Source organism: Amblyraja radiata, chromosome 17 (assembly GCF_010909765.2).
Source record: "Amblyraja radiata isolate CabotCenter1 chromosome 17, sAmbRad1.1.pri, whole genome shotgun sequence".
Taxonomy (NCBI): Eukaryota; Metazoa; Chordata; class Chondrichthyes; order Rajiformes; family Rajidae; genus Amblyraja; species Amblyraja radiata.
The window spans coordinates 9,564,842-9,589,473 of NC_045972.1; the positions used below are offsets into that span (position 1 = coordinate 9,564,842).

The following is a 24,632-nucleotide window of genomic DNA, read 5'->3' on the forward strand; positions in this document are numbered from 1 at the left end:
AATGTACTGACAATATTAGATATTAACCTATCCAAGTCGTAGAGTTACAGTGTGAAAACAGGCCCTTTGGCCCAACTTGTTCACGGCGACCAATATGTCCTATCTACACTAGTCGCACCTGCCTGCGTTTGGCCCATATCCCTCTAAACCTTTCCTATCCATATACCTGTCCATATGTTTCTTAAACGTTGCGATGGTATCCACCTCAACTACCTCCTCCAGCAACTCATTCGATACACCCACCACCCTTTATGTGAAAAACATACCCCTTAGATTCCCATTAAATCTTTCCCCCTTCACCTTAAACCTATGTCCTCTGGCTCTCCATTTCCCCTATTCTTGGCAAGAGACTTTGTGTGTCTACCCAATCTAATCCTCTCATGATTTTGTACACCTCTATACGATCACCCCTTCTCCTACTGTGCTCCAAAGAATAAAGTCCTAGCCTGCTCACCCTCTCCCACTAGTTCTGGCAACATCCTTGTAAATCTTCTCTGCACCCTTTCCAGCTTGACCACATCCTTCCTATAACATGGTGTCCAGAACTGAACACAATACTCCAAACGTCTTATAGAACTGCAACATGACCTCTCAACTTCGATTCTCAATACTTGGACTGATGGCCAATGTGCCAAAAACCTTTTTGACCACCCCATCTACATTGATGCCACTTCCAACAAACTATGTACCTGCACTCCTCAATCCCTCTGCTCGACAACACTCCCCAAAGTCTAACCATTCACTGTGTAGTTCCTGCTCATGTTAATCTTCCCAAAATGCAACACCTAATATTTCTCAGTATTAAATTCTATCAACCATTCCTCAGCTCACCTGCCCAACCAATCAAGATTCCATCCATCCATCCATCCATCCATCCATCCATCCATCCATCCATCCATCCATCCATCCATCCATCCATCCATCCATCCATCCATCCATCCATGCCATGCCATGCCATGCCATGCCATGCCATTCTCCTGTGCTGCAAGTGCACCAAGTTTTGTTCAGATCAGTGGAATATTACAAAAGTTATTAAGGTTTAAAAACCGTAAAAACCGTGCCTGCGCAGATTGGTCTCCTCTTCTGTCAGCTGTTTGGCTTCCCTCCTGTCATTCGCCAGGAAGGCAGCACCCCTTCCGGCACCCGCTGTCAATCACCGGTGGCGAGGAGAATAAAGCTGAAGCAGAGTGAACAGAGTGTGGAGAGCGAGTGGGCGTAGCATCTGCGTCCACGACGATGAGCCGGAGCCGGGGACAGCTGAGTGCGGCCGGAGCCGGGAGCCGCTGAGTGAGGCCGGGGCCGGGAGCCGCTGAGTGAGGTCGGGGGTCAGGAACCACGAGCCGCTGAATGCGGCCGGGGCCGGGAGCCGTTGAGCGCGGGCAGAGCCGGGGCCGGGAGCCGCTGAGTGAGGTCGGGGGTCAGGAACCACGAGCCGCTGAATGCGGCCGGGGCCGGAGGCTGCAGAGTGTGGCCGGAGCCAAGGCCTGGAGCCACTGAGTGCGGCCAGTGCAGGGGCTGGGAGCCGCTGCATGAGGCGGGGCCGGGAGCCATCCCCGTCCCAAACTGCAGGATGCTCCCCACCGGTAGGCAGCAGTAACCAATGGCAGCGGTAGGCCACGGCAGCGGTAGGCCACGGCAGAGCTCCCCTCAGCACCGGCTCCCGACAGGTCCCGTCTGAAGCCCCCCCCCCCCCGCCTGAAGTCGTCCCAGCTCCCGTCCGAAGCCATCCCCAACCCCAGCTGCCGTCCCCGCCCCTCCCACCTGAAGTCGTCCCTATCCCCAGCTGCAGTCTATTCGGCCCACAACACACATACTAGCCCAAGAAAAGTCAAGTCGTCCCACAATGTCCGTACTAGCCTCTCCCCCGGTTACAGGGTGCTTCCCCCCAGCTGAAGCTGTCCTAGTCCCCGGCTACAGGACGCTCCCGCTGGCCCCTACCTGAAGCCGGTGGGGAGCGGCAGCGGCAGGGGTAAGCAGCGGCAGGGGTAGGCCACGGCAGCGCTCCCCCCCACCAGCCCCCGACAGACACCGCCTGAAGCGGTCCCCCTCCCCGTCCCGCAGCTGTGGGGCGCCTGAAGACTTCCCCATCCCCCGGCTACAGAATGCTCCCGCCGGCCCCCACCTGAAGCTTTCCCCGTCCCCAGCTGCAGGACGCATCCCCCCCCCACCGGCCCCCGCCTGAAGCCCTCCCCCTCCCACAGCTGCAGAACGCTTCCCCCCACCGGGCCCCGCATGAAGCCGTCCCCCTCCCCGGCTAAAGAACGCTCCCGCCGGCCCCCGCCTGAAGCCGTCCCCCTCCCCCGGCTGCAGGACACACCCCCTTCCCCCACCGGGCCCCCGCATGAAGCCATCCCCCTCCCCGGCTACAGGACGCTTCACCCCCCCTGCCTGAAGCCGTCCCCATCCCCCGGCGACAGAATGCTCCCGCCGGCCCCTGCCTGAAGCCGTCCCTGTCCCCCGCTACAGGACGCTTCCCCCACCGGCCCTCGACAGCCTCTGCCTGAAACCGTGCCCCACCCCCGGCTGCAGAACGCAACAAGAGATGCAACAAGAAAGAATTAGACTAATAAATCTCATCTGAAATGTTTAAATTGGTGTTATATTTTAAGAGTTATTCACATTTTAAGCTTTAATAAATCCCTTTTACACTTGTGACAGTGGGACTCAATGGTTCCGGAGCAGCCTACCAAGTGGAACTTTGTTGAATGTCTTGCTGAAATTCTTATATACGTCTACACCTTCATCGATCTTTTTGGTCACGTCATCAAAAAATGCCATCAGATTTGTGAGACACATTCTCCCACGAAAACCATGCTGACTATCTGTTGTGTATTTGTTGCTTGGAACTGACTTTAAATAATACTCGGACACGGGAGTAAACTAACAAGCTTCTTTATTCTGAACGCCACCTTGAGTCTCTCCTGCACATGCGTACCCTTGCGCAAGACATCAAATATGTTAATTCTATTTCATACATCACACTCCTCCCCCTTTAACTCTGAGGCAGGTAACACCATTTCTATTTCATACATCACACTCCTCCCCTTTCAACTTGGTGGCAGGTAACTTAATTTCACCTTCACGGTATATGCTCTTTACCTAAAGTATAATTGATTTATACACTGTTGCAAAATTGTATTATTAAAGTAATCTAACATACATCCTCATTACTGTAATAATCATATCTAAATTAGAACTTATAATTTTTCCATTCCACCCATTTTCCTTAAACCAAATACATTACACCTTGCTTTATGTGTTACCATTTTCCGTTCCCTTATGGCACTACAATGTGTAAATTGCAAACTCTTTCTAATCGTTCTAGCTCTGCCTATATCTCTGCCTCTTCCTTTTTTTTAAAAATATTCTAATCTTAGTTTGAAGATTTCTTCCTGTTCATGACATTCTGCTAAAGTTAACGTTTTATTTTCTGCTTCGTATATTCGCTTTGTTTTCCTCTGTTTCTGTTCATTATTTTGTAGGTGGCATCTGATACATGACTGCAGGTTTTCGTTTTGCTAGCAGCTTCCTCTGTCGCTCAATTTCCTCGCGCTGCGTATTTATCTGCTCTTGTTGTTCAGTGCTCAGTGAAGGAGGCTCCATGCCGGACTGTAGTGAAGTGTCCAAGTCGCAATCGTTCCTGCATACTTTTGTCTCGATCGACAAGCCTCTCTTGTTTAGACTTTTCTATTAGCAGCTTTTTACTCATTGTCACACATCTATTTAACTGTTCTTTGTATTGTTTAAGCCTTTTCTGTTGTTCATCTAGTTGTCTTCTTAAGTCACATTTCTGGTTCTTCAGCAAGTAGTAGGATCTATATTGTCTTTGCAATACAACAGTGTCTTTGATTTGTGCTCTGTATAGTTTTCTTGCTTCATATGCAAGGTAGTAAGACTGCACTACAATTGCTGTATGTTTCAGTTTGAGGAAGTCTTTCTTATATGAACTCATACGGAGTACTGACTGAACTTTTACAGCAGCCCTCTTTTGCTTAACCCACTGCCTAACCACCATACACTTGTTGGCAGCCTGAATGGTAATGTTGCATACCTCATTTACTGATATTGCACAAACTGGGAATGCCCTATTTCGCATGCTTTGTACCATTTCTGGATCGAAATGACTGCTTGTCGCATACCTCTGTAGCGTACCCTTGATCGGTACCCACGGAATGAAGTTTGCAGAGTGACTATAGCTGCCTTTTGAATCAAGAAATGTTTTCTTGTAATGCACATCATTAAGAATGACTTAATATGGCGTGCCGCCTTGATTTTCTCAACCAATTCTCTGGCTTTGACTCTGCGGTAGAAGGCCTGAATACAAACCACTGCTTTTCTCAAACTATTATAATGTCTCACATGGGCATCTCTTATCTGGCAAGCCCGGTATCGTTGTTGTACAGCAGTGGCGGACCAGCGTAGTTTCTTGAAATACTGGCGCTGTTTATGCATTTGATAATAAGTCTGTATGACCTTGGCAGATTTGTGCATGCACTGCAATTGCTTTCGAACAAGCATTCCTCGGTAGGCAGCCTGAAGCAGCACAATGCTGCTGCGTACCTTCACGTAATTTTTGCGTTCAGTTTTCATTTGAAGGTGTGCTCTTTAATGGGTTTGTACTATTATAGCTGCCAATTTCATTGCCCTGTACGGACGGTATACTCTGTGCATTCTAAATGCTGCTTGTATTACCGTTGCTGCCTTCTGTTTGTCCCGGATCTCTCTCCGAACCTTCATACCCCTGAAGGCAGCTTGAATAGTTAGGGTTGCCCTCTGGATGGCAATGTCCCTTTGCCTTTGACTTCTGTCCCTTTGCATTTGACTTTTGTCTAGTACATGTGCATTGTACTGCTGTTGGTAAGCTCTAACAGCATCACACTGGCTTTTGGTGTGACCCGTTCCAGAACACCTGAAACACCTACTATCTCTGCCTTTACACATCGCCGGCTCATGGCTGCCTCCACATCTCCAGCACATTTTGGATTTGTGAATCTTGTCTCTGGATGCCTTTCAGGGGCTCCCTGCCTTCTTTAGTTCAAGCTCCTTGTCTCTGGATGCCCTTGGTGGTTTTGGCGAGAAATGAGCAATTAATGCCACCTTACATTCCTCGTTCGTGCAGCAACGTGGAATAACCCTTGCTTCCAAAGGCTACAATGAACCAATCTCTCTTCTTCTCCTCTGCAGTGATATCATTTAAAATGAACCAAGCCTCCAAGACCTGTCCATTTCTCAAAATTATACCCCGAATCTAACTGGGGCACGTTTCTTACAATTAAAGTAGCCATGCTCCCCTGTTGCTATTCAGGTGCACTATGTTCTGTTCTCTCACTGTGTTCTCTGCCCTGGACTTAATCCTTTTACACACTAAGAAGTTATCCAGCCCACTGTCCAGAGACTTTATGAATTTAATGTATGGGTCACTGTATCAATGATTTAATTAAATCTGTGCGCATAGTAGGTATATGGTTTAAAATGTTCTAGTTTGCTATTAACATGAAATGTTGGGTTATTAGTATAAATCTATTATAAGAATTAGTAATAGTCAAGTCAAGACCCCCAAGAGAGTTTATTGTCATGTGTCCCTGACAGAATTTCATTGTCCTGTCAGGGGCACATGCACACAGATGTAACTAAATCATTGATACAGTGACCCATACATTAAATTCATACAGTCCAGCTTTGACTGTGAGAAATTCACCGTTCCGACTGTCTCTGGACTCCGGTGCCTCAGCGACCTCTCAGGCTGTCTTTACCGGGCTGTTGCTGGCTTTTGTTGGCTTTTGCTGCTTTGCCTGTTGCTGCCGGGCTGACTGTGTCTCGCTGGCGGGGGCTGGCTGTGTCTCGCTTTTCTCGCGGTCGGGCTGGCCCCTTTCCGTGGCTGAGTCCACTTCTCTCTCGACCGGGTCCGCTTCTCTCGCGCGGCCGGGCTTTCTCTCACGGCCGGGCTGGCTCCGCCCACAGCCAGGCTGACTCTGCTCACGGCCGTCTCGTGTGGCCGGGCTGGAGACTCACCCGACGTCGGTGACGGCTGCTGGGCCTGGCCGTGGGCTGCACAGCCCTGGAGAGCGTTCCATGTAAGTTGACACCGTCGCTGTCCTGCTGGTTATGCTTCTAGCTTCCAGCTGCGCTCTTCGGTGACACTTACTGCCCCACTTGTTTTCCTTGCGCTCTGGCTTCCTTGCGCCCCGTTCCGACCTTTCTTTTCTTTGGCGCCAATTCAAATACCATTTGGCGCCAAATCTTTTTGCTTGGTCGTCAAATACAAACTCTTTTTTTAAACTTTTTTCTTTTCTCTTGGCAGTACTCCTTCTTTCCTTCTGTGTTCTTTGATCCTAGTCGCCAATTGTTGTGTATTTGTTGCTTGGAACTGACTTTAAATAATACTCAGACACGGGAGTAAACTAACAAGATTCTTTATCATGAACGCCACCTTGAGTCTCTCCTGCTCATGCACACCCTTGCGCAAGACATCAAATTCTATTTCATACATCACACTATCCTAAATCAGCTTTTGTCCACCTAAATCCATATAGGAAAGAACTGCAGATGCTGGTTTAAATCGAAGGTATACACAAAATGCTGGAGTAACTCGGTGGGTCAGGCAGCATCTCTGGAGAGAAGGAATGGGTGATGTTTCGGGTCACGACCCTTCTTCAGACTGATGTCAGGGGAGGGGGCGGGACAATGATAGAATGTAGTCGGAGACAGTAAGACAAGTGGGAGAACTGGGAAGGGGGAGGGGATGGAGAGAGAAAGCAAGGGCTATCCGAAGTTAGAGAAGGCAATGTTCATACCGATGGGGTGTAAACTACCCAAGCGAAATATGAGGTGCTGTTCCTCCAATTTGCACTGGGCCTCACTCTGACAATGGAGGAGGCCCAGGACAGAAAGGTCAGATTGGGAATGGGAGGGGGAGTTGAAGTGCTGAGCAACCGGGTGATCAGGTATGTTAAGTTTGGACTGAGTGGAGGTGTTCAGCAAAACGATCACCGAGCCTGCGCTTGGTCTCGTCCATGTCAAAAAGTACTCTCTAGTAACTTTCTGGCCACAGATGTTCAGCTCACTGGACTGTAGTCCCCAGCCTTTTCCCTGCAGCCCATCTTGAATAGAGGCACAGCAACAGCCTCCAGTCTTCCGTGCCTGTATTTAGTGATGACTCAAAACCTCAGCCAGCGCTCCTGCAATTTCATCTCTAGCTTCCTAATGTCCTCGACCTTAATACTGACTGCTCTCAAGACACTTCCAGTGACTGCCCCAAGTTCCTCAGTCTTCCAGTATTTCTCCACGGTAAAAACAGAGGAGAAATATTTGTTGACGACCTTGCCCATCTCCTGTGGCTCCACGCAGTTGAATGCTTTGATTCCTGAGGGGTCCCACTCTTTCTCTCGTTACCATTTTTCCCTTTATGTACGGGATGATCCTCAATGCTATCTGGCAGTGGCATCTCCTGTCCCCTTTTTGCCCTTCTGATTTCCTTTTTTAGCTTGCTCATTAGTTCCCCTACCTCTTTCAGGGATACACTTGACCCAAGCTGCCTATACCAGTCCCATGCCTCCTTCTTACTCCTGACCAAAGCCTCAATTTTCCTCGTCATCCAATCTGCCTTGACGTTCACTCTATCAGGGACAATAGACAATAGGTGCAGGAGTAGGCCATTCGGCCCTTCGAGCCAGCACCGCCATTCACTGTGATCATGGCTGATCATCCACATTCAGTACCCCGTTCCTGCCTTCTCACCATATCCCCTGACTCCGCTATCAGGACGTGCATGTTCTGAACTCGTTAGCACACTTTTAAAAACATCACACTTTCCTGACCTTCTTTCATTCTGGATTACAATATCAAATGACACACATATGACTAAAAAAGAGTTAACATCTATCCTTTCTTTGAAAATTAACTTTCACTCAACGTAAGCCTTTACACAAGGTTGATCACTTAATTACTCCCGGTCATATTGCAAGAAACTGTCGAAACAAAGTTTTTACATTATATAACTATTCCAAGAAATAAGCAGTTGTTGGCAGTACAAACGCACTTTTTAACAGTTCAGATCCAGTTAAAATAAAATGGATTGCAAACTGATTTGGCATTTGTCCATTCCCTCCCAAGATGCTGCCTGACCCGTTGAGTTCCTCCAGCACTTCATGTTCTGCTCAACATCTGCAGTTTCCTGTGTTTCCATTTGGCATCATTTATGTTTGCATTCGGAAAATGTTGGGATCACATTTTTTTCCATTGTTCCAAAGGCAAAATTAGACAACTGTTGCACGTTAAGCAGTGAGGCACTGTGACAATGGAAATCAAGCTAAATGAGTCCAAATATTCACTGTGACTGAAACAATTATATGAAACTTTAGCCTACCACAAGAATCTCCAGAATTGACTGGAAATGTAATGATTAGGAACAGAAACGGAACAGTCATCTTTTTTATTTATGAATTATGACAGCGCATTATTGGAATCATTCCACCTTTTCACCATATTCTTCAATGCCCTAATTGGCAAGTATTCATCGTCCACTGAGAGACATTCTGTATGATCCTACTGTGGACAGGCACAAAATGCAGGCGCATCACTGGAGTAAAAGGATAGGAGACCTTTTGGGTCGTGTCCTTCTTCAGACTGATTGCAGTTGGGAGAGCGGGCAAGAAAACTGGAAGTGAAGGGCAAACAGGACAAATCGGGGTTGGCAACTGGTGAACTCAGGCAAAGTGGTTCCCTGATAGGCTACCTGTTGGCTAGAGACAGATGTGAGACCAAGTGGGATACACGGTTGCGAATGGTGGAACGAGCTTCTTACTTTTAGTGGAGGAAGGGGAGGGACAGGAAAGGGGAGGGGAGGGGAGGGGGGGTAGAGTTGGGGACGGTGGTGTTTGCAGAAGTTAAGTAAAATTAGAGAATTCAATGTTCACACCATTGGGTTTGAAAGCTACCCAAGCAAAATATGAGGTGTTGTTCCTCTAATCTGTGTGTGCGGCCTCGGTCTGGAAGAGTCCCAGGATAGAAAGATCAGGATGGGAATGGGAAGGGGAGTTAAAGTGGTTAGTAACTGGGAGATCCAGTTGGCCTTGGCAACTGTTTCGCTGAGCACAAGAGCTCAGCGAAACGGGTCTATGCTTGGTCTTGCCGATGTACAGGAGCAACCCACATCAGGAACACTGGATGCAGTAGATGAGGTTAGGGGAGGTGCATGTGAACCTCTGTCTTACCTGGAAGGACTGCTGGTATTCCTGGATGGAGCTCAGTGAGGAAGTATAGGGGCAGGTGTCACATATCCTGCGGTTGCAGGGGGGAGGTACCTGGGAAGGGGGTGGTTTGGTGGGAAGAGATAAGTGAACCAAGGAGTTACAGAGGGAGTGGTCTCTGCAGGCAATGGAATGAGGTGGAGATGAGAAGATGTGATGAACATTGGAGGTAGCAAAAATAGAGGATGATGTGTCGGATACGGAGGCTGGTGGGGGGGAAAGGTGAGGGGAACTCTGTCCCTGATGCATCTGCAAGTGAGGGAGCGAGAGGAGATGTGTGTGGGGGATCCATCTATGACAGAAGGGGGAAACCACGTTCACTAAAGAATGAGGACATCTTGGATGTCCTTGGATGGAAAACCTCATCTTTGGAACAGATGTAGCAGAGATGGAGGAATTGCATCTTTGCAAGAGGTAAGGTGGAAAGAAGTTATGCAAATTTGTACCCTTCACACACACATTTTCATCAGTAAATTCTCTGTACTTACCTCAACACGTTGAAAAATCATACACACACTGAGACATTTAAACTTACTTTCAGAGAGAAATCATGAATTTCATTTTTACAGGGCTATATTTTTCATGTACTTGTACATGTACTTTTGGCTAACACAAGTAAAACAAGCATTCTGCGCTCTCAAAATTTGAATTGAACGTAATATCATAACAGGTGTAACATTCTTGCATCATAATCTTTTACAGTATTTAAATCTTTGTTTTGTAATGTAAGCTTGAATTAATGTCATGGATTCCTTTGTTAAACAGTCCACTACTGAATACACTTAAATATTAAATTACTTGTATTTCAGTTACATTTGAATAGGTTTTATGAATAGTTCTATATTTTGCCACTGAAATGATTACCTACCGAAGGGAAACTGGGTAGTTCTGTTCAGAAAGAAAAGTGAGAAGTTCTCGGAATACCATGAAAAGCTCAGCCTTACAAATTCTACACCTATAAATAAAGAATCAAGTTTATTATATTGTAACACCATTTACTTCTTTAAAGATGCTACAGAATGGTTTCCAATAGATTCACTAATTACAGATTAATCAACTGCCTTCTGATGTGGATAATTTCGTATTACAATGCATTTGTATTATATTTTACCACACATTGAACTGGTCCAAATCACCTTGAAACCTGTTTGCATCTCTCACGTATTCCACATCCCCATCCAATTTCTTATCAGCAAACTTATACATTTTGCATTTGGTTCCCTTATCAAAATTATTGATATACATCATCAAAAGCAAGCGCCCAAGCACTGATCCCCGTGATACACCAGCAGTCACCACCTGCCTCTGAATGAGGAACTGCTGTGGGGCTCTGGAACACATTCAGGCTGTGTGGTGAAACGGACCATTTATTGCATGTTATCCATTCTCTCAGAGCTCCCTCTAGAGGTAGGATTGAAAGCAGCAGAAGCAGATGACAGAGCATTAGTCAAGGCCAGTTGCCTCTGCAACAAAATATGACTGCATCGTTCATATCCAAATCTTGAACGGCAATTGGAATATGGTGCTTCTGTACTTGAAATGGCCCATCATACAATAGAGTTATAATGTTATAGAGTTGTACAGCCCGATACTGTATCATGCTTGAAGCCACATCACTGGTGCTGAATGCAGTACCAACTGTAGACTAGCTAAACACTTGGCGTGTATCTGTGCTCTCAGTTGCATGCCATTTCATGCCCCTTGGCATTCTCCACTGCCAGATGCAAAGCCAAATGCAAACTAGAACAGTATCTCATGTTTCAGAGGATTAAATGGAACTAAATGGAATGAACATTCAATTTTCTCATCTCAAGAACCCTGCATTCCTCTCTCTTACCTTCTGATCTACCTAGATTCACTCAAACCACCTTTCCAAACCTCATTCCTGCTGCTTTAGTTTTTCTTTCTTTCCCCAACCTGGTTCAATCTGCCCATCACCACACATTTATACCACGAAACCTCCTATCCCCTTCCCCTAGCTGACTCCATCTGCCCATTATCCTCCTCCTCAACTGTTTCCACCTATCACCTGCAGGCTCATGGCTAGCTCTCCTCTACACTCATCCCAATGCAGGGTGTAAACCTGAAACTTTAACTATCCCTCTATCTCCATGGTGGCTGTTTAACCCCCCCCCCCCCCTCCCCCCATCCGAGTTTGCTCCAGGTTCCAGCATCTGCAATCTTTTATGTCTCTTAAAAAAGGGTGTACTTAAAATCCTGTCTTCATTCAAGCTTTCAGTCAACATCCCAGTATTTTGTGCAGGAAGGAACTGCAGATGCTGGTTTAAACCGACGATAGACACAAAATGCTGGAGTTACTCAGGCAGCATCTCTGGAGAGAAATAATGCTTTTCACTTTTCCGACTCTAGTCTGAAGAAGGGTCTCGATGCGAAACGTCACCCATTCTTTCTCTCCAGAGATGCTATCTGACACGCTGAGTTATTAGAGCATTTTGTGTCTATGCCCAGTATTTTCCTTGGCTTGGCATGTACTTCTGTTCAAATTCCTTATCAAACAGTTTCATGGGATCTTTTTCGATGGGTTATAAGCAATATTGTTATCCTTCTCAAAATTCAACACCACATTTTTCTGTATTAAATTTCATCTTACATTCATCTGGTCTGCCTATCAGTCTGCTCATCTTATCGACCACTCAAAATACCATTAGCTTATTATTCGGTAATATATATTTAAATGTACAGAACATATGCGTGAGGAAAAGTAAGAAATGCCATTGCATATTAATGACATTATGTTAGCTAATTAAAAAATAGTAATTTGTACCTCGCTTGGGGCGTTTCCAGTATCTTTTTTGTGGCTCCTTGTTTATAGCCATTTACAGTGACATCTAGTGGTTGGTCTGGTACAGCACTCCAACTTAACGCTGTAAAATATATATGTTTTTAAATTATGTCTGATTTATGTGATGACCATTATAGAGAGTGAATTGAATGAAAGGATGTAGGAAAATTGTTTTCAGATGTTGAACCATGCAGAGCAAGTTGGCTTGACTTAAACATAAAACAAAATTCTTGCATTTTCCAAAAGAAAGTTGCAGTTTAATGACTAGTTTTTTAATGTAGTTTAGAGATACAGCATGGAAACTGGCCCTTTGGCCCACCGAGACCACGGCGACCATCGATCACCCATTTACACTAGTTCTATGTTATTCCACTTCCTACACACTAGGGACAATTTACGGAGGCCAATTAGCCTACAAACCCACACATCTTCAGAATGTGGGAGGAAACCAGAGCACCTGGAGGAAATCCACGTGGTCACAGCAAAAACGTGCAAACTCCACACAGACAGCACCCGAGGTAAGGATCGATCCCGGGTGTCTGGTGCTGTGTGGCAGCTGCTCTGTCCACTGCACCACTGTGCTGGCCTATCATGTTGTTGATGATGTAACATGTGGAATCATAACATAATCTAAGCCAAAAGAAAAGAAAGTCAAAAAGTGAAAATCCTCACTTTATTCATCACTGAATGTTAAAACTCCCCCTGGAGGACATTTTTCTATCTAATTATGTGACCAATCAGTGTTTTAGATTTTGCTCTTTTATAAAATGAGAATCTACCCACTTTGTTTCTGAATCATACACATGCAATATTTTATCATGCATGTCCAGAGGAAGCAATATGAAGGGACATGTGGAAGAAAGTAAAGCAAAGGTGGGCACCCGCAACAACATATTGAACAAACTCACCACCACCAAATGGGGTGCCAACCCAACAACAGTACGTACTACAGCCTTACCACTCTGCTGCAGAATACGCCTGCCCTGCTTTAGAGAGTTCTACACATGCAAAGAAGATCGACTCATCCTTGAATGCCAGCTGCCGTAGCATTACTGGTTGCCTCCGATCTATGGACATAAACAACGTCTACCTACTGGCTGGCATCGCTCCCCCAGACATCAGGAGAGCTGTTGCAAGTAGGACAGAGCGTCCAAAACAACAGACAGATGATAGACACCCATTACACAACCATGTGCCCCCTCCTAGGTGGTTAAAATCCCATAAGGGCTCCCTGACCAGCGTCACCCCATTGGAAACAACACCAACTGAAGCTCGCCTCCAGATGTGGAAGAACAGATTAGCCACTGTCCCTATTTCCACCAAGATGGCCATCCCAGCAGCAGAGCGTTTACCACCAGGTGCTGATGACACTGGTTGAACTGGAGATGTCTCAACCGACTGCGAAACGGGGTCGGGCGGTCAAGGGTGACAATGCACAAATGGGCTACATCGAGAGTACAACAACCTGTGACTGTGGCACACAGACCAAGACAATGCAACACCTACTGCAATGCCCATTGCTGGATAATCCATGTACTACTGCAGACCTTGCACTTAAGAAGAAGACACGAAAGAAGAAGACTGAAGGGAGACAAACAAGAGCCTGATGCCCCGGCAATAAATGTGTAGCAAGGAACTGCAGATACTAGTTTATACCGAAGATAAACACAAAATGGTGGAGTAACTCAGCGGGTCAGGCAGCATATTGGAGAAAAAGAACAGGTGACCCTTCTTCAGACTCTATTCTGTATCGTCTCAAATCGTCACCCATCCATATCCTCCAGAGATGCCGCCCGACCTGCTGAGGCTAAAGTGACTAAAGGCACTTCTAGCTGCCCATTCAAGGTTAAAGAACTGTGGTCCTGTATCAGTTGAAAACCCCACCTATGAACCTCTTTAGACCTATTTGCAGTTGGAGCTGGGGGGCTGGTCTTGAAACCTGTTAGACAATAGACAATAGACAATAGTTAGGATGCCATCCGGGAAAGAGGCATGAGGAGAAAGGCAGCCATGATCTTAATGAATAGCAAAGCAGGCACGAGAAACTAAGCATCCAATCCCATTTCTGGTATGTTTTTCTGAAATTCTGAGGAGCATTTGCATAAGTATTTAAAAAAAATAATCAAACTGAATACCTGCTGCACAAGGTACAAGTCTCCCTTTACTGGGATCATGGTTGCTCAATGCTGAATGGCGACTATGTACAAACGGCAACTGAGACTGTTGTATCTTTACATCTTGGACTCTGAATTCATTTGGAAGCGAGGCTACATGACGACACCTTTGGAAAAGGAACAGTTTAGAGAACTATGTTAATTTTACACGTCAAAGGACCACCAGAAATAGCAACTCAAAACATTATGTTGAGAGCAAGTCTAATCTGCAAGTCTAAACTGCAATTACCAGTTTCCAACTAAGATTAACAAGTATACACAAGCAACAAGTATACCATAAATAGTTGGTTGGATGAATTGAAGTAGTCATTTTGCAGTAAATAGTGAAAGAAGTCTTTCAGACCCACAGTTTAACAAGACAAATAATTAAACGTTTGCAGATTTCATCTTCAAAACTGTTGTTAACCAGAAGAATACTTCAATACTACTATCCAAGACTGCAGCAGCAAAATATCATTACCCTGCAACTGAAATCATTCTCAGAGTAGGGAGAGAACATGGCACCCATATCAGTACTTGAAGAAAAAAAACTTGCATTTATGCATTCTTTGTAAGATTCGGAATATTGCAAACTGCTTTACAATCAATTAACTGTCTTTTTTTAATGTATTAATTTTAGTAATAATGGTAAGCATGTCAATTATTTTCAATATGGCAAAATCCCACTAAGAGTATAGATAAATTATCAGATATCTGACGTGATAATGTTGGCTGAAGGACAAAAGTTGGCCAATTCCCCACAAGAACCATGCAACACCATGGTTTCCATCCATCTCCTTTCCATTCACGAGACGATTTGGTTTAATATCTGAATTTCAGGAAGACTTCCAACTGTACAGGGCTTTTTCCATTTTGCATGAAATGTCGGCCTTGGGTCAGATGCTTACATTTTTGGAGTGGGGTTTGGACTCAAGGTGAATGGAACAACCATAAAAAGTCATTCAAGAGGTAAGGAAGGACTCCATCCCATATTCCAAATTATTCCAGTTGTATGAAAATATTAAAACTATTCTTTAAAGGTCGCATTTCTCTCAGAACTGAAATAATTAAAAACGTTGCTGAAATTATAATTTCCAGTTTAAATTGTAATAATTTCCCTAATTGTGGAAATAATATCCAAAATATTGTAAAGATTTGATACAGATCTTAGACTCTCTTTTAACATGACAAATTCCTGTTCTGAGTTTAATCTAATTTTAAAAATATCTTCAGTACCTGATGGACATTGCATAATTCAAAATATCAAAAATGTAGGTGTATTAACTTCAAGACTAAAAAATATCTTATATGAATTTTTGGACCCTATAAATGAACTATTTTAACCAAAAATATCACTCATGAAATTCAAATCCTATACTTAAGTAAGCCATGAACTAATTCTGCAAAGTTTGATGATTTCAAGCACCTTACTAATTACAGCTCAATTTATTTAAATGTTACAAAACTGCATTTACTGTCTCATCCTTTACTGCCCCAAATAATATTTCTACAATAATTTATATAGTCCAACTACTACCAACCATATATGAAGAAACTCAAACAAGAGAGAACTGCATAGTCCCACATGGACTCGCACCTATTTATTTCCTCCCCCTCCTGCCACATTCCTTCCTCTGGCTTCACAATCTGCAACTCTTCAATTCTTCTGTCTCACACCTTCTGTTATAATCTCTGCCCTTTGTTCTAATTATTTGCCTTTCAAACCCCCCCCCCTGCCCCCCCCCCCCCCCCCCCCCCCGCCAGCCTGTGTCTACCTATTACCTGTCACATTTAGCCCTGCCACTCCTCTCTTCCAGCTTCCTACACCTGAAGAAGGGTCCCAACACAAAACATCACCTAGAGTTCTCCAGAGATGCTGCCTGACCCACTGGGTTACTCCAGCAATTTGTGTCATTTTGTGTAAATCAGCATCTGCGGTTCCTTACTTCTGCACAATTTCAGTAATACATAATGTAGAAGATGGATGCTTTAAAACAAAATGCTTTCACCATTAACACTCCCAATTAAAGAATTAAAAGATTTAATGTGAAGGGTCACACTGCAGCCTCACTGCTTTCATGTTTGGCAGCTAATTCAGGTGGAAAGCAATTGCAGGTTAAGTACAGATATACATTTACTTAATTATTTCTTCATTGTTTTCTTTTTTAGTTCATTACATTTCCTCTTTAATGTTCTGTGAGCAATAATTCCAGGGAGGAACATGCAAAGTCAAAATAACATTGAAATAAGGCAACATTTATATCCCCCCCCCCCCCCCCCCCCCGCCCCCTCCCCCTGCATCATAAAAATGGATATCACCGTGTTTTATTCGGCCAATGCAAGAAATACTCAATTACTGTAATCTGATTAATATTCGCACATGCTCGGATTTCAAAAGGCATCATTACAAAAACAAATACCCCAAGATAGACACAAAATGCTGGAGTAACTCAGCAGGACAGGCAGCATCTCTGGAGAGAAGGAATGGGTGACATTTCGGGTCGAGACACTTCTTCAGACTGACGTCAGTGGGGGAAGGGAGATAGATAGATAAGGAAGTGTGATGGTGTGAAAACAGGGCAAAGGGAATAGAGATCAAGGAAAATGTAGAATAGATCAGTGTTAGCTGAGAGAAGGTAACAAAGCAAACAGAGATAAAATGTAGTCGGAGACAGTAAGACTGGTCGAGAACTGGGGAGGGGGAGGGATGGAGAGAGAGGGAAAGCAAGGGTTACTTGAAGTCATCATAAACAAATACACATTTCTTGAACAACCTTTTTGAATGACATTAACTTAGTGCTAGCAGGGAGGTCAGGCTCCATATCACAATTCCACACTGCTCCTCCATACCACTTCTTCCTGAGGCAGCCCCACCAGGTTCCACAGTTTTTTTTCCATTCTATGTTTGCATACTGCCTGTGTCAACCAATCAATGAGTGAGCAAATAAACTGTAACCGTGATAAATAAATGAAATTCATTACATTTGACTGAATGCAGCTCCCGGTGCAGTTTAATACCATTTTTAATTGCTTGATTTTATTTAATCAAGATAATTCAGATAACTTTTGCACTTGAAAATTTTAATTGAGCAATAAATGTTGCATATTTAATTATTAGATACTTTTTTAAAATGACGGAATATTTTGTCAGAATGGCTTCATGTTGTTTAAAAGAAATTATTATTACCTTTCTATTATAGCTCTCTTCATTACCTCATCGCTATATGGGCAGTGCCCTACTACAATAAAAGAGAAATACACTGGCTCTTCAAAGAAATGCATGAGAAGTGCTCCTTGACAACCGAGAATATTCCAACGTGCAAGTTTATCACTGCATGACATTGATAATGTTCTGTTGCCTCTTCCTGGTTTCACTCTCAAGGATTCAACGCAGTGATAATTAATTCCAGGCCCAAGCGAATCTTGAAGGCCACCTGGTACACATTTAGCTCCAGTTCGGTATATATCGGAAACTTCAATCTGTTTCTGTTTGTTATTTTGTGTGTTCAATGCAAATGCACTTTGAAATAGTGAGGTATCGTGATTGCTCTCAGACATTGTTTCTGCTCCACAGGGTTGATTATCATTGATCTGGATGTCCATGCCTCCTTTTGCAGACTGATGATCGGGTTTGTTTTTACAAACGCTGCTGCTTCCAGATATGTCTCCAGTTTCATTAGCTCTTTTAATCCTTTTTTCAGGAATCACTGCTGAACTTGAATCACATTTCTGTCTTTTGTCCAGTAAGTGCTCTTCATAATTTAATATTTGTGCGTCTTCAATATTTTTATTATCTTGAACAGCAATAACTTTTTGCTCAACACTCCCCACAACTCTCATTTTCACTAAAGGTTTGTTGTGATTTTCTATCATTGGAATAATGGAAGCATCACCACCTACATGAATAAAAGGTAAAGATTTCTACTTAAATCACTCAAAGTTTTCAATTGCCATTAGACATCACATGTCACTGGAAGAAATGTAGACAGAAATAAAATTGCTGAGGCATCTCAGGAAAAAAATGATACAATTATAATTGTATTTCTAAATGACTAATTACTTTACACAATTCCATTGCTGATATCTGTTTTTTAATACCTTCCCATGTTAAGTGATGGTATTAAAATATTGAGCTGTTACTGAGGAAGCATAAAGAATAGTTTTCATCCAGCTTTAATTGCCAATGTATGAAACAAATTAAATAAAACTTCAATATGAAACAGGAAAGGAAATATTTCTGGAACTAATTCAGAAGCAGTGGGATGCTGTGATAATGGCACATGAAAGACATGATGTTTTTTCTGGACGTAAAAATCTCAGTATTTAAACGTACTAAAACTATTTGTCCGCTACAAACTTTAAACACTGCATTTTAGACATTGAGAGAATGCAGTCGGGAAGAAAACAAACAACAGCTTGGACATTTCTACTCTACTGCCAATTTGATACAAATTGATTTGGAAAGATTGTCTGTTCCAGATTTCAACCAAGAATTCCATTGTTCCGAAATTACTGTCTACAGAAATTCAATAACTCAATAGTACAGAATTTCTTTAATGTCTGCAGCACTAAGAGATTACTGGATGATTGGTGAGATTCGTTCAAAACAAATGATTGTTCATAATGTGACAAATCATAATCATGAAATAGATAACATTTATTTACCACTTTACATACATCATGAATGAAAACAATAGGTGAAAAACTTAACTAGCTGAAGAAATGCAGATATCATAAATGATTAATAATTCTATCACTTTTGTGAATTATGTTTTGGAGCAAAACGAGGGTCACCTTAATCTTAATTAATTAAGACGATGCTTCAGAAACCAATCTAGAGTAATTGCCAGAAAACTAATTTTGCCCAACACAGTAATTTCAATGAAATAATTGCTGCACTAAGTATCTTTCATCTGTCCATGGTCCTGTTCAGAAGTATATAAAATCATTGACATGTTTTCTTATCAGATTATCAAAGGTAAAGTGAACAACATGAAACCACCAATTGATATGTTTACATAAAATATTTCCAAAAAGTGTTGATTTTTAAAATATAAATAATAGATTAATATTTTTCTTTTTTTTTAATAAAAGAATCATACATTGGCCAATTGCAAGTAGTGGAACTCAAAGTTGAAGCCACCTAATTCAGATTCACGGGAATGTACTATTCCGTATCTTTCCCTCATTCTTTTATTGCCATCTGCATCCAATCGTTTAATTTCTAGCAAAATCTACCGTATTTCCCGGCAATTAAGACGCACCTGCGTCGAAGGAATTTAAGGATTTGCGGGAAGCGGCTAACATGAGCGAGGCCGGCGAGCGGCAGGAGCGAGGTGTTCAGACGGAGAGCACTGCCAGAGGTGAGCTGGCCGGCAGAAGGCGCTCAGGTGGCGGCTGGTTCCACTGTCCGGTCCTGGCGGCCACTCGCAGCCACCCAAGCTACTTCCCTCCCCGGCCACAATGCGGTGGCTCTGCGCCAGGAGCGTCGTGACAGCGGTGAGTGATTGAGTTGCTGGCATGATCCCCGACCCCCTCCTTCTTAACGCTCCTGCCCTCCCCGCAACTTTACCACTGGCGGCCCAGCCAATTTGTGCAGCCCAGGCTGTGCTGACCCGGGCCAGACTCCCCACATGCCGTTCTTGATGTTGCTGTACTGAGGGATAGCCAAGTCTATCTTTCTTGGCTAACAACCTAACCTTCGGCCTCAAAGACGCAGGTACATTTTCGTGCCTTATTTTTGGGTAAAAAATAGCATCTTCATTGCCAGGAAATACGGTACTTCAAATTCCCATTACCCTCCCTTTCCTAGGACTGCTTAAAAGATTTCCCTTATCAAAATTTTAAACAGTTGAAATGCTCAGCGCTATTAGTTAACTTACATGGAGTATGGCTTGTAAAGAACACAAATGTAATGCCAGGCTTCAGTTTCCATTTTGCTTTTTGTCCGCTTTTGATAAAGATGCTATATTTGTTGGTGAATGCTTCTTTAAGTTGACAATATAAATACCTTCGATGCAAAGGGAAAAAGTGAAAACTTATAATGGTAAATATATTTATTTGCAGGATTACTAACATCTGGTATCAACATGTGACTAATAGTAATGTTTTCAATTTGTGGTTGAATGCGATATACTTATTACCTTTGAATATCTTTTTCAACTTTACAACACATCTTTCAGTAAAAGTAAGCATAGATGATATTGCGGCATAGTGTATTGTAGCAACATGAAATAACTGGGACTGGAGAAACGTATAAATACTTTTCTGCTTCACTATATCAAAATTGAAATTATGATGTTAATAAATTGGGCATGAGGAATTGTTATTCTGTCAAACTACACATGTACATAACAAAATGTTTCACATAACAGTGTGATAAATTAATCATTTAACCCTCTCTAATATCTTCCTTACAAACTGACCCAAATTCACTGGCCTATAATTCCTTGGATTTTCTCTATTTCTTTTCTTACACAAAGGAACAACATTGGCTACTCTTTATTTTCCTACAGCCAACTCGCCAAAGACATCATAGGTCCTTCTGGTCCCTTTATTCACACGTGAGTTCTTTCCTAGTTGTTTCATTCTCCTCCAAGGCTCTGTCTGATTTCATTTTCATAAATGTTAAGAGTATTTATGAATGACTGGATTAATATTCCATTAGTTTAATTATGGGTAGCAGTAGAATGTTATTGCATGAAATTAAATTACAGCAAGCGAATATATAGCAATACGATATGAGCGACCATAGAAAACAGAGATTTCTGTCATGGAGAAATCACCTCACAGGCAGCTCCCAGAATGGAATACTTACTTGGTATTCCCAGAGACTCCCTGTATTTTTTTGTCAGGATCGATGATCAGTAAAAATGTCACATAGTCTGTCAGCATGTACTCATGAAAATATTTAGCATCTTTAAAAACAAGTTAAGAAATCTTTGTTTTTAGCACCGGAATAAAAATAATTCCTCCAGTTTTTTATCTTTGCAGATCTAACAGTGATTTAAATTTTCCCACTTCAATGAAAGTATAAATAGGATAATTTATAAAAAAGTGGCATTGTTTACAAAAAAGGAAAGTACTCGACGAAGTGGGCGGCACCGGTGATTCGATGCTGACTATGGGTGTGTCTGTACGGAGTTTGTACGTTCTCCCAGTGACCTTTCTCTGGGTGATCCGGTTTCCTCCCAAAATTGAAAGACGTACAGGTTTGTAGGTTAATTACCTTCAGTAAAAAAAAATTGTAAATTGTCCCTGGTGTATAGGGTAGTGCGAGTGTACAGGGGATCGGGGTCGGCATGCTCAGAGGGCCGAAGGGCCTGTTTCCACGCTTTATCACTAAACTAAACTGCTCACCTCAGGAACCCACGTCGTGCAGTCACCTCTGCATGGCTGTCATTAACAATATTGCCTAGAAAATATTTGGAGAAAACATGGTAAATGACATGAAGAGATCAAAATCAAGGTACAATCACAAATATTTTTATAATGAGAATTGCGAATGTGCCCACATTTGCAAATGCTATAATTAAGCTTTGAAGGTCAAATTTTTACAAGACAAATGATTAGTTGGTGATGTTCACGTGTTTAGCAGGTTAAATCAGATGAAGACATAAAGTGTTGGAGTAATTCAATGGGTCAGCCAGTCTCTTTGGAGAACATGGATGGATGGATGATGTTTGGAGTCAGGAACCTACTTCAGACTGATTGTAAGGGAGGGGAAGAAAGCTGGAAGGGCAGAAGAAAGTCTGGCAGGTATTAATTTGATACAAGTGAGGAGAGTTTTTTGATAGGCAGATGGTTGAACACAAAAGGCCAGAGATTAAAAGGCAAAAGAATTGAAGAGCTGCAAATTGTGAGGCTAGACGAAGGAATGTAAGTTGAAGGGAAAGGGGAGGGGAGAGGTAGGTATGAGTCCAGTTGGAGCAATTGGGGTTTACATGGGGAAAGAAGGGAGAGGGGAAGGTTTATGTAGGTACCTAAAATTGGATAATTCAGTGCTCATACCATTGGGTTGTAAGCTACCCAAGCGGAATACGAGGTGTTGTTTTGTCGGTTTGTGTGTGGACACACTCTGGCAATGGAGAAGGCCAAGGAAGGAAAGATCGGTTTGGAAATAGAAAGAGAAGTTAAAATCGTTAGCAACTGGCAGATCCAGCAGACCATGACCAAACATAAGTGCGCGACGAAAAGATCGCTGAGTCTAACCTTGGTCTCATCAATGTACAGACCACATCGGGAACACCAGATGAGGTTACACGACGTAACATCCAAAGCATCTTACACGCCCTTGAACTCTTCACTAACCTTCAGTTTCCTGCCCTACATTGCCTCATTCGGCCCCTTTACACCTCCATCCCCCATCAGCAAGGGGTCAAAGCCCTCCTGTTCTTTCTTTAACAGACCCAATCAACTTCCCTCCAACACACTCTTCCGCCTGGCAGAACTTGTTCTCACCCTCAACAACTTCTCCTTTGACTCCTCTCACTTTCTCCAAGTTATAGGTGTAGCCATGGGCACTCGCATGGGTCCCAGCTATGCCTGCCTTTTGTTGTTTACGTTGAACAGGCCTTGATGCTAATGTACAGAGGCACCATCCACTATCCTTGGGTGGCACTGCAGCACAGCAGTAGAGTTGCTGCCTTACAGCACCAGAGACCTGGGTTCGATCCTGACTACGCCTGCTGTATGTACCGAGTTTGTATGTGCTCCGTGACTGCATGGATTTTCTCCGGTTGTTCTGGTTGCTCCGGTTTCCTCCTGCACTCCAAGAATGCACAGGTTTGTAGGTTAATTGGCTTTAGTGAAATTGTAAATTGTTGCTAGTGTAGGATAGTGCTAATGTACAGGTGATCTCTGGTCGTCGTGGACTTAATGGGCCAAAGGGCTTGCTTCCATGCTGTATCTCTAAAGTCTTTCGACGGCTGCAACAGGACTGCCTCGTGCACCCATGCAGAACTTAATCACTAACTTACCATTAACTTACCCTGCCCTCACATTCACTTGGACAATATCTGACATCCCTCTCCTTTCTTGACCTCTCTGTGTCCATCACAGGGGAGAGACTATCGACTGACGTCTACTGCAAATCTACTGACTCTCACGATTATCTGGACTACACTTCCTCCCACCCTGCCTCTCCAAAGACGCTATCCCCTACATTCAATATCTCTGCCTCTGCCGCATCTACTTCCAAGTTGAGGCTTTCCATTCTAGCACATCCGAGATGCTGTGGCAAACGAGATTTCAACCATGCTGTTATAAATGCGCCTCCTCTGTGTTCCATAGTCCTGCTCTCACTCCGCATATAACACATCATCCTCTGACATTGCTGTCATCTCAATGTAATCCCACCACAGGTCATGGCAAAAATATTCATCCCTTTCTGCCTTCTGGAGGGACCACGCCCTCCACAACCTCTTGGTTCATTCATCCCTTCCCACCCACACCACCCTGTCCCCAGGTACTTTCCCTTGCAACCACAGGAGATGTAACACCTGTCCCTAAACCTCCTCTCATCTCCAGTCAGGGACCTCAGCAATCCTTCTAGGTGAGAGAGAGGTTCACATGTACCTTGTCTAACTTCATTTACTGCATCCGGCATTCCTGGTATGGCTTCCTCTTCATCGCTGAGACGAAATATAGATCTGGCGACCATTTTAGCAAACACTAACGCCGAGGCCTGTTGGATCTGCGTTTGCTAACCACTTTAACTCCTCTTCCCATTCCCACACTGACATTTCTGTCCTGGGCCTCCACCATTGCCAGAGTGTGGTCCCAAGCAAACTAGAGGAACAACACCTCATATTCCGCTTGGATAGCTTATTACCCAACGGTATGAACATTGAATTCTCCAATTTTAGGCAACTATGTAACCCTCCCCTCTTTCCCCATATAACCTCCAGCCCCCTCCGTAATGCTCCACCTTGACTCGTACCTATTTCTCCCATCTCCTTCCCCCTTCATTTTTTTCCTCTCGCTTTACAATGCACAGCTCTTATATCCTTGCCTTATCATTTCTGGCCTTTGTCCAACCAAAAGCCCTCCTCACTTGCATCAACCAGCCAGGCTTTGTCCTCTTCTCTTCCACCTTTCTTTTCCGTATCCCCTTCCAATCATGCTGAAGAAGGATCACGACCCAAAACATTATCTATCCATGTTCTCCAGAGATGCTGCCTGACCCGCTGAGTTAATCCACTTCTTTTGTAAACCAGTGTTTGTTTGTTTCTAAATGAAAACAGATGTTCTGTGCACTGGACATCAATAATCTCAAACCCGACAATTGTGTAGCTGCTTCCCTTACATAACAATTGCAGAGTACAAACTGCTGCTGCTAACTCTGAACCACCTATGTAGAATTGTAATGCATTTGATAGATAAAATCCTTCAACTCATTGGCAATGCAATTGTCACAACAGCACATCC

General features: G+C 43.6%; 1 protein-coding gene across 3 annotated transcripts in view; it reads right to left on the reverse strand.

Moving 5' to 3' along the window:
• The window catches only part of adat1 (adenosine deaminase tRNA specific 1), a 46,665-nt gene that overhangs the window by 12,158 nt on the left and 9,875 nt on the right, over positions 1–24,632 (reverse strand). For 2 of the 3 annotated variants that reach the window (XM_033035725.1, XM_033035724.1), the window contains exons 4-9: positions 21,564–21,618; positions 20,087–20,214; positions 17,392–18,100; positions 14,187–14,332; positions 12,034–12,133; positions 10,117–10,203 (exon numbers count right to left, since the gene is read on the reverse strand). In XM_033035725.1, the coding sequence (XP_032891616.1) occupies positions 10,117–10,203; positions 12,034–12,133; positions 14,187–14,332; positions 17,392–18,100; positions 20,087–20,214; positions 21,564–21,618 (1,225 nt within the window). Of the gene's footprint in view, positions 1–7,726; positions 8,657–10,116; positions 10,204–12,033; positions 12,134–14,186; positions 14,333–17,391; positions 18,101–20,086; positions 20,215–21,563; positions 21,619–24,632 lie in introns of those variants that run through there. The other variant, XM_033035726.1, reaches the window with a different exon arrangement.